Consider the following 10307-nt stretch of genomic DNA (forward strand, 5'->3'; position numbering starts at 1 on the left):
ATCGACCGAGTAAAAACACCGGACACCAGATCAATTTTAAATACCACCCTAACAAGAAATCTGTTCTCTTTTTTTTTTTACTTGTATGCGCCGAATACGTTCCACTATTTAGGAGAGCGAAGGTCCTAACCTTCTGGCTTTTTCCCTTTCACTTTAACACAGGAATATTCAGTGCATAACTTAAATGGATACGACTGTTATTTCCATAACGTTTCTTACAATACACGAAATTTCACAAACTCTTTAAGCAAGTATTGAAAATTGGCACATTTCTTACATTATATGCATAACTTAAATGGATATGATTAGTATTTTTTTAAATGTTCAAAATTCCATATTTTTTATTTGATGAAAGCACAGCTTTATGTAGGTGTAACCAATACGTTCCACTTGTCAAATACGTTCCACCATTTGATCGAACCAATTTCGACCCCAACTATAGAATTTTTAATATTTTCTCATCCGATGCATAACTTAAATGGACACGAGTATCAATATTTAAAATCTTCTATTTTTGCTAATCTGACAAAAACCTATAGCAAAATAATTTAGGTATATACAGTGTGATTACAAATAAACATAAAATATATGCGTTGAAATTCGGTAACACAGTCAAGTCCAGTCGACAATAGCTCGTAAGAGACGTTGTTTTTCAACGTAAAAAATAAGCCTAAAACAGTTTTTGGGCGTCGAATCGTGTCGCCCTAAGTTAGCATCTTATGAATTTTGGATGGACGCAGTTTACGGCCTGTTTATTCCCACAAACGATGAAAGGAACATGGTGAAACGGTGTTGGTCCCATGTGAGAATGAACATAAAATTCATTTTATATGTATTGCATTTAAACGCTTAAAAATCCTCCAAAGCAACAATATCGAATCCTTTTTTTTTCTTCTCGTTTAATTTTTCAAGCCGACATATGTATTTCCGAAAGGTCACTGAAATGGACTTCGGAAAATAACTTAATTTATATTGGACAATTCCTCTCGCCATTTCGGTTCAGACCGCTCTTTTATCCTTTTTTAATTTTCAATTTTACCTGACATGTTTTTGTCAGAATAAAATGTCTCGGAAGATAGTTATTCTGAAGAGAAATTGTGGGCTTTATAGGGAATTTAATAACGTCGAGGAATATTTGACTATTAAAATGGATAGATGGGGATTTTTTAATACTGCAAATCGACAGTTATATAAAGGTGTAATTTGCATAATCTTTTAGGCCATCAAAGTCTTAAAGATTATTTAAGGAAGATTGATTAAATAATCATTTAACTAAGAATGATTCATTGTTCAGGAATAATCAATAAGATCAACGATTAACCAGCACAATATATAAAATAATTTTTCGTTTTTTAGAATATCCAATATTAAGTACAAATTTATTAAATATCCAATATACTGATAAGTCAATAGAGGTAGTTAATTAATAAAATAATCACAAAATTAATATTAAAGGTTCAACTGCCATGAATAAATTGAATATTTTTTTTAATTCAAGTTATTTAATATTGATTGCAGATTTAATAAATTAATAATAAAATAATTATTACTATAATAATTTATATATGCCAATATAGATCATGAATCAAATATATAATCATGAATCAATATTAGTGGTTCAACTGCCAGGAATAAACAAAATAATTTTTGTGATTCAGATTATTTCATCTTGATTACAGATTTATTAAATCAAGAATAAAATATTTATTGCAGTAATTTCTATAAGACAATATAGGTCCTAAATTTTTTATAGAATCATCAATCAATAATAAAGGTTCAACTGCCAGGAATAAATAAAAAAAATGTTTTATTTCAGATTATCCAATATTGATTAAATTAAGAATCAAATAATTATTACAGTGATTTCTATAAGTCAATATTGGTCGTGAATTAATTATATTACTATCAATCAATAATAATAGTTCAACTAACAGGAATGAATGAAATAATTTATTGATTGAAATTAAATTGATTATTACATCGAGAATAAAATATTTATTCCAGTAATTTCTATAAGTCAATATAGGTCGTAAATAATTATAGAATCGTCAACTAATAATCAAGGTCCAACTGCCAGGAATAAATACCATAATTCTTGTGGTTCAGTATTGATTAAATCAATTTCTATAAAGCAATATCGGTTGTGAATTAATGAACTAATCACCAAACTGACGGTAAACATTCAATTACTACGAATAAATAATATTATCAATATGATTAGGATAAGCCCTTATTTGTCACAAATTAAATTAAAGACTTATATTACTGATTCAATCAATAATAATGCCCAAGCAACACACGATAGTTAAATAAACGTTTATTTTTGGTTTACACCAGGTGTAATTATAATTTAATCCTTACAAAACTGTTGAAATGAAATTTATAATAAATGTATCTATTTAAGCGTTAATTGTGGTATATTATAGCGGGTGTCCAGGATCTCACAAACCAACAAACTTTATATTTATCGTAATTTTTTTTTAAATAATAAACAAAAATTACCACTGCATTTTTCTAAAATAAATTTTATTTTTTAAACCCTTGCTTAGTTTTGAGCAAATTTGTATGGTTAAGTTTTTTTCTATTTGTATATATTATTTGAAATAAATATTGTGTTTCCCCCTTGTGAAAAGGGGTGAATTTTCATTGCACAAAGTGAGAAAAAAAAGGCAAAACAACATGAGTTTAGGTGAGTAAAAATGAATACTATTGGGGCTAAAATTTGTCCATATAATGCTTTAAACACTGAGATAAATATATTAATTTTTTTTTGCAAAAAACACCGAACATAAGCGATCTTTCACTGACAGCAAACCGATATCCTTTAAGTAACACGATATCATCGCGCCTCGCAATTAACTTAAAAATGTTCCACTTATCAATATACGGGATTGTTTATACTTTACGATTTAATCTCTTAAAAGGATTAAAGTGCGACCACGGAAAACGTATTTAGCGGATCCGAAAAAACGGGTTGTATGAGGTCGCCTTTATATGAAAGCTCGGACCTAAACGACTTTTAAGATTGCCCAAAACTCTTAAGAATTTCAGCTTTTAAGATTGGAAGCCTTTTTGGCAGTTTTCGTCTCTTAATGTTTCATTAGGTTAATGGCGCAATGAGAAGGAGAAATACTGCAGTAAAAGCTTTTAGTTAGAGACGGAGCCTAGGGCTTAAACGTTGCGAAATTTTTAATTATATTATTATCATCAAAAAGCGGGATAAATCAATGTTAAAACAGTCTTTTTAACCTTAAACGTTGTATTTTAGATGCCCCATAAGGGCCTGTCTAAGGCGCTAAAATAAATACCTAAATTTAAATATTCATTGAATCCTTAAGTCCCCAAGGGCAAATTTCTACTTATAAGCCCTTAAAGATACGATTTTTTAGATTACATTGGATCGTTTCCTTTTTAGATTGTCAATTTTTTTGCTGCTGGTTTATTAGTTTTTTCTATACGGCTCTCATCATATCTTTGGTTCTCTCTTTTTGTGTGTCATAAATGCATATTTGTAACACACAGTTTGCCGATGATCGTAATCATTAGCCAGTTTTTTAAAAATACACGAATTTTGAAAGTATTTTACGTCCTTGTCATTCGTGGATAATAATTCACTTTTCATTCGGTTTCTCTCCTTTTTCTTATAAAATTATTTCTCCTGTAAGTGTAGTTTGCTTTAAAATAAATTTATGATGTTTTAAAGACGTTTGCAGGTGACACCAGCTTTATAATCATTCGCCAGTTTCTTAAAAATATATGAGTTTTGGGAATATTTAGTCTCTTTGTCGCTTAATTCAGTTTCTCTTTTAGGCAGGTTTCTTAACATGAAAATATCAACAATAAATCAGTACATTCAAATTTTTTAAATAAATTTGCAGATGATACCACCTTCATAATTTAGCCAGTTTTTAAAATTAATGAATTTTTTAAAATTGCCTCCTTGTCACTCCTTAATAATACCTCACTTGAATCAGTTTCGCTCTTTTTTCTTATGAATATTGTTTCTTCCGAACATGTGGTTTTCCTTATTATTGGCTTACCTTGCAATAAAAGTACTTTCAATTTTGTTATGGAAGTTTGCAGATGATACGAATTTCATAATCATTAGCCAGCTTTAAAAATATATGAATTTTATGAATATTTCAGCTTTTTGCTATTCGTTCATAATACCTCACTTCCTTCAGTTTCCCTCTATTTTATTATGAAAATTGTTTTCTTTTTTAATTTTAGCTCACTTTGTAAAAAATTAGGACTTTTAACCTTTTTAAAAAAATTTGCAGATGATACCAACATCATAATCATTGGCCAATTTTTTGATAATACACGAATTTTGGAAATTTTTTGCCTCCTTGTCATGCGTTGATAATACTTACTTTCTTCAGTTGCTCTCTTTTTCCTTATAAATAATAATTATATTACTTTGAAATGATTGGCTGCTTTGAAAAAGTTTGCAGATGACACCAATTTCATACTCATTCTTGTGAATAAACAATGTTTTTTTTAAAGACATCTCTTATCATTGACTCACTTTGCAGTAAGTCAGTACTTAATTTTTTTTAAGGAAATTTGCAGATGATACCAACTTTATAATCATTAGCCCATTTTTTGAAAATTCACGAATTTTGGAAATTTTTTGCCTCCTTGTCATTCTCTGATGATACTTTACATTCTCTCTTTGTTCTTATAAATATTGTTTCTTCTTTAAGCGTGGTTTGCTGACGAGTAACTTTGAAATTAATCAGTTATTTAAGATGCTTTGAAGAAGTTTGCAGATGATATCAAGTTCATACTCATTCTTCCAAATAGATGTATTTTGGCAATATTTTGCCTCTTCTTCGTTTATTAATAATACCTCACTTTATTCAGTTTCTCTGTTTTTTCTTCTGAATAATTTTTATTCTGCAGGATTGGTTCTCCTTACTATTAGCTCACTTTGCAATAAATTAGTATTTTTATTTTCTTTAAAGAAGTTTGCAGATGATACCAATTTCTTAATCACACTTGTAAATATATGGATATTGGAAATATTTTGCTTCCTTGTCATTCGTTCATAATACCTTATTTTCTTCATTTTCCCTCTTTTTTATTATGAATATTGATTCATTTAAAGGCATGGTCCTCTTTATCATTGGCTCACTTTACATTAAATCGGTGCATTGAATTCTGTTAAGGAAGTTTGCAGATGATACCAACTTCCAAATCATTGTCCAGCTTTGAAAATATATGAATTTTATAAATATTTGACCTCTTTGTCATTCGTTCATACAGTTCATGGTTCCTCGTAATTTTAGCTCACTTTGCAATAAATCTAGACTTTTTCCAAATTTTTTTAAAAAGTTTGCAGATGACACCAATAGTCATTATCCAACCTTGAAAATATCTTCCTTCTCTATTTAGTTGCCTCACATTGCAATGAACCGTTAATTCGAAAATTCCCTCAGAAAAGTCAAAAATTACACTCAACAATGAATCAGTAATAAATCACTTTGCAGATGACCATCTTTTACTTATTTATTTAATATTTATACAGATAAATAAACGCCAATAAACCCAATATAACCTTTATTTTTAATATGTAAATGCTATTACAATAATTCAAATTCAGATCCGATTCATGCATTAATAGCAGGCGTCGCATCTTCTTCAGAGTAAGCATTACAGCTGATATTGGCAACTTTTTCAATCCATTTCAAATAGGGTTTCTCCAAAATACTGGTGTATTCAGAAACGGATAATTCATTGTTGAATGAATTGCATATATCTGCATTCTCTCCAATAGAAAGAATACCAACAATATTTCCATCTACAACCAGAGGACTGCCATTATCCCCCTTGCAAGGGCTACGATCTAAATCGGAGGTTGCACAGAAACGCCCTTGGTTTTTGCACAGATGTAGGTCAATATTTGCTGGAACATATTGAAGAATATTGCGTTGGAGGTTTAAGGAGTCTGCTAAAATTGAGGAAGGTCCCCAGCCTGCGACATTACCAGTAAGACCATCAAGCTCATGAATATTGACATTGCATGGAAGTCTGAAATAATATGTAAGAGATATTTTCTTTTTATGCTAAAGACATGGTACTTACCCAATTGGTTTTCCATGAGGTATCTTTGATGGTAATCTAATCAAAAGAAGGTCATTTCTCAGTACAGGATGGCTACGGTAGTGCTGGTACCGAATCCAATCTTTAGGAAATACCGTAATTAAAGGTTCATCCATAAAATAGAACCCGCCTTTGAATATTTGGGCCTTTGCTGCTTCTACTTCCCTGGATTAAAAAATAAATAAATAAAATGAAACTACCAGTTTAGGTTTCTTACAATATTGAGTTGCCAATTGCTGTATTCCTTAAGATGCATTGCTGAGCAGTTAAGACGTAGTTATCTGAAATAAGAGCACCAGCACATTGACGAAGTATATCTCCGCTATGGTCAAATGTAATAATTCCCACTAGAAATGGTATTCCTTCTGGAACAGGTTCACCATGTTGCATTAAAGGAACCTTAAAAAGAAGACGAAAATAAACGGGTTAGGAGAAACTGATGTAATTGAATCAGAGTACTACTAGTTTTATGCTAAGAATTTTTGTAAAATTATGTCTGGTTTTTAAAAAGGCGATGGCAGGTATCATATGTTATTTTTGCTATAAGTTCATCTTAAAGAGCTTTCTTAGTTGATAAATATGCACTTGCCTGCATTGCTTTTTTTTACAGTTTTTTATTTTGTTTTTATGGGCTGTAATTTAATATTTAGTTGACCAAAAGTAACTAAAGAAAAGTCCATCGTCGTATTTAGGAAATAAAACTGATAAAGATCTTTGAAATAATAAAACGTGCATCGGTGCTCAAGTGGTTATGCATAGTTTGAAAATAAATTTGCATATGGTTATGTAATAAAAGGGACTTAAATAATAATAATAAAATGTGCATCGTAGCTCATTAGATTATGCATACATAATGCAACAATTTAACTATTTGAATAGATGGATCGTTTTTTTATTGGAAACAATATAAAAATAAATTATGCTTTTATTGAATTTATATAACGGCTGTCATATTTAAGCGTTCGGTTGACTAAAAAGTAACTAAAGAAAAGTCCATGGTCGTATTTGGAAAAATAGCACTAATAAGGATCTTTTAAATAATAACACGTGCATCGTGGGTCATTAGGTTATGCATATAATAAGCATGGATTAAACTTTTTCAATGTATAGATCAACTTTCTTTATTACAATAACAAATTGCTCTTATAATCAATTTTTACAGTCTTTTAATTTTTTAACATTTAATTGGCTCAAAAGTAATTAAAGTAAAGTCTATGGTCGTATATAAAAAAATAAAGCCAATAAGAATCTTTTGAATTATAAAACGTGCATCGTGGGCCATTAGGTTATGCATATAATAGGCAAAAATTACACTTTATTAATGAATAAATTTTTTTTGATAAATATAATACAATAATTAATTGCCCTTTTGATGCATTTTTTACAGTCTTTTAAGTTTTTAACGGCTGTCATATTTTAGTATTTGGTTGATTTAAAAGAAAAATTTATGGTCGTATTTAAAAAACTAAAACTAATAAGGATGATTTGATAAATAAAACGTGCATAATTCCCTAAAGGGTTATGCATACTTTTAAAATAAAACATATTCTGATTATGTAAAAAAAGAGACTAATATTAATATTGATAAAACGTGCATCGTGGGTCATTGAGTTATGCATGTAATATGCAAAAATTTTATTTTTTTAATGGATAGATTAGTAATAAAAAGCACTTTTATTGCATTTTCTTTTTTTCAAATTTCAGCAGATTTTTCTTTCTTTTATCTTTATAATCAATTATCGAACTTTTGCAAATATCGTGCATAACTAAATAAGCTACGATGCACGTTTTAATATTGTTTTCGGCAAATTTTATTAGATATGAATTATGTACTCATAATATGTTAAACTTAGTAAGTAATGGTATGCGTTTTATCATTATATATTAGGTTTCTTTTATGAACGAACTTCACTTTTGATAAAAACATGCATATCTCTATAAGCCACTATGCCCGTTTTATAATTTTTTCTTTTATGTTATGACGACAACACTTTTTTTTTACATGCTTTTAATAATGAAATGCAAAATATGCATAACTAAATGAGATACGATGTACGCTTTATTATAATTTTGGGTGATTTTAATTTAAAAAATAATGCAAATAATGCAAACCAATGCAAATTCAAGTTTGCATTTTTTTGTATAATTATTTTTGTGATCTTGTTTCTTTTGTTATATCTTTAATTTTTATCGATATTTTCTAATTTTTTTGTATTTGCTGTAATTGTGTGACGTGTCTGTTTATATTTATTTATATTTTTTTGTTAATATTTAATAAAAATTATCGATATTATTTTACAATAACTTTTATTTAACCCCATTAAATAAATCTGATTTTTGTAAGTTAAAGCATAATCAAAATGACCACGATGCAAGATTTGTTTTTTTTAATTAATAACGTACCTAATGTTTGAATTTTCAGAAAACTTATGCAGCTATAATGCACATTTTTTTAACAATCTTTCGCGGCCTTTAGTTTATATAATACATTGTTGATTAATGTAAAAAATTCCTGATTTATTAAAGAAATAATAATAGTTTTTGCTAAAAATATGCATAACTTTATCGGACACAATACACGTTTAATCATTATTTCTTTTTTAAAGCTTTCGATAGTGAAATGCAATTTTTGCGAAGAAAAAATATGCATAATATAGGGTGCTAGTATAGTTTTTTTATAATTTTTGGTGGTTTTAATTTATTAAATAGAAATAAATAATTTCCTATGGTTTTTTGGTTAGCAACAGTTTTCATAATTATATTTTTTTAAACTGATGCAAATTCAAGTTAAACACGATGCATTTTATTGTATAATTATTTTCGTGATTTTGTTTCATTTGTTATATCATTAATTTCTATCGATATTTTCTAATTTTTTTGTATTTTTAGTAATTGCGTAACTTGTCTATTTATGTTTATTTATATATTTTTTTGTTCATATTTGATAATATTTTTCAATAGCTTTTATTAAACCCCATTGAATAAATCTGATTTTTGTAAGTTAAAGCATAATCAAAATGACCACAATGCAAGATTTGTTTTTTTTAATAACGTACCTAATGTTTGAACTTTCAGAAAAATTATGCAGTTTTAATGCACATTTTATTAACAATTTTTGGCGGTCTTTAGTTTATATAATACATAGTTGATTAATGTAATAAATTCCTGATTGATCGATCAAAGAACATATTTAATTTTTGCTAAAAATATGCATAACTTTATAGGATACGATGCATGTTTTATCGGTATTTCTTTTTTGGTTTGACTGTACTTACCAGTTGATGAGAGAACTGGCACATCAAGGTACACAATAGAATACTAACTGCAAACTTCATTTTTGTGCTGGTATTCTCTGGGTTGAATACGGTATGCTAAAAATGAGCTTGAGGATTATTATTTATATATTTTAAAATAATTAAAAACGTGCTTAACATGATAAATTTTTTGGCATTTAAATATTTGAAAAAAGTCTTATCGCACATGTTTAATGACACGTTATGATTAAAAGATGCTTAGATTTTAGGATAATTAAAAAAACATGTTTTTGTAAGAACTATTTTAATGTAAGTCTGAGTTGCGTGAAGTTTTAATCTGAAGTAAGGCCGAATCCGGAATCGTAAACTTTTATTTAAAATGTCCAACAGCCTTCTAAACTTTGATCCCTATTTCCAACTTGAACGACTCAATATATATATATAAGAAAATCGTCAAGTTTCAGCAGCAAGAAAGTTTTTAGAGAGCCTTGTCAGCTATTCAGTGTCGACGGACGACACAAAATGAATTCGAAAGGGCATCCTTGTCGCCGGAATGGAAGCAAAAGTTTTCGCAGTCGAATTACACTCTGCGAAACTCGCCTCGTGAAATTAGAACCAGGGTTTTAATGAACTATTTAAAGCCGCGCGACAAAAAAAAGAAACGGAGATGATGAATAATTTTATCTTTGTAATTTTAGTTAAATTAAAACTTAATAACGGCCGCGATGGGTTCTTTGAAATATTCATCGGAATTTAACGCGTAAAATCTTCACGTATTCCATTTAAAATAGCACGGGGATCTTGTATGAAATCGTAAAATATTTAACTCCCCCGGGGCTGTTTATCACACGAACGTTTTAATATATTTTTTGGCCCAGTAAAGTATGGATCAGGATTGAGGTAAATTTTAAATTGCTTGTCGAAATAAATTTTCCCTTGTTTCAAATT

The 10307-nt window shown here is 28.7% G+C and overlaps 1 protein-coding gene across 1 annotated transcript; it reads right to left on the reverse strand.

Moving 5' to 3' along the window:
• Positions 1 to 5547: 5547 nt before the first annotated feature.
• On the reverse strand, positions 5548 to 9513 carry LOC126748856 (granzyme M-like). Its single transcript, XM_050458366.1, has 4 exons — positions 9381 to 9513; positions 6323 to 6504; positions 6088 to 6270; positions 5548 to 6033 (listed from the first exon to the last, which is right to left on the reverse strand). The coding sequence occupies exons 1-4, from the start codon at positions 9438 to 9440 to the stop codon at positions 5613 to 5615; spliced, it is 846 nt and encodes a 281-aa protein (XP_050314323.1). The 5' UTR covers positions 9441 to 9513; the 3' UTR covers positions 5548 to 5612.
• Between the last annotated feature and the right edge of the window lie 794 nt (positions 9514 to 10307).

The sequence above is a fragment of the Anthonomus grandis genome, chromosome 22 (assembly GCF_022605725.1).
Source record: "Anthonomus grandis grandis chromosome 22, icAntGran1.3, whole genome shotgun sequence".
Lineage (NCBI taxonomy): Eukaryota > Metazoa > Arthropoda > Insecta > Coleoptera > Curculionidae > Anthonomus > Anthonomus grandis.

Excerpts from the sequence above, each read along its gene's own strand:
- LOC126748856 (XM_050458366.1), bottom strand. The coding sequence starts at position 9,440 with ATGAAGTTTGCAGTTAGTATTCTATTGTGTACCTTGATGTGCCAGTTC. Across the intron at positions 6,505-9,380 it reads GCCAGTTCTCTCATCAACTG|GTTCCTTTAATGCAACATGG; the intron begins GTAAGTACAGTC and ends CTTCTTTTTAAG. Across the intron at positions 6,034-6,087 it reads CCTCATGGAAAACCAATTGG|ACTTCCATGCAATGTCAATA; the intron begins GTAAGTACCATG and ends ATATTATTTCAG.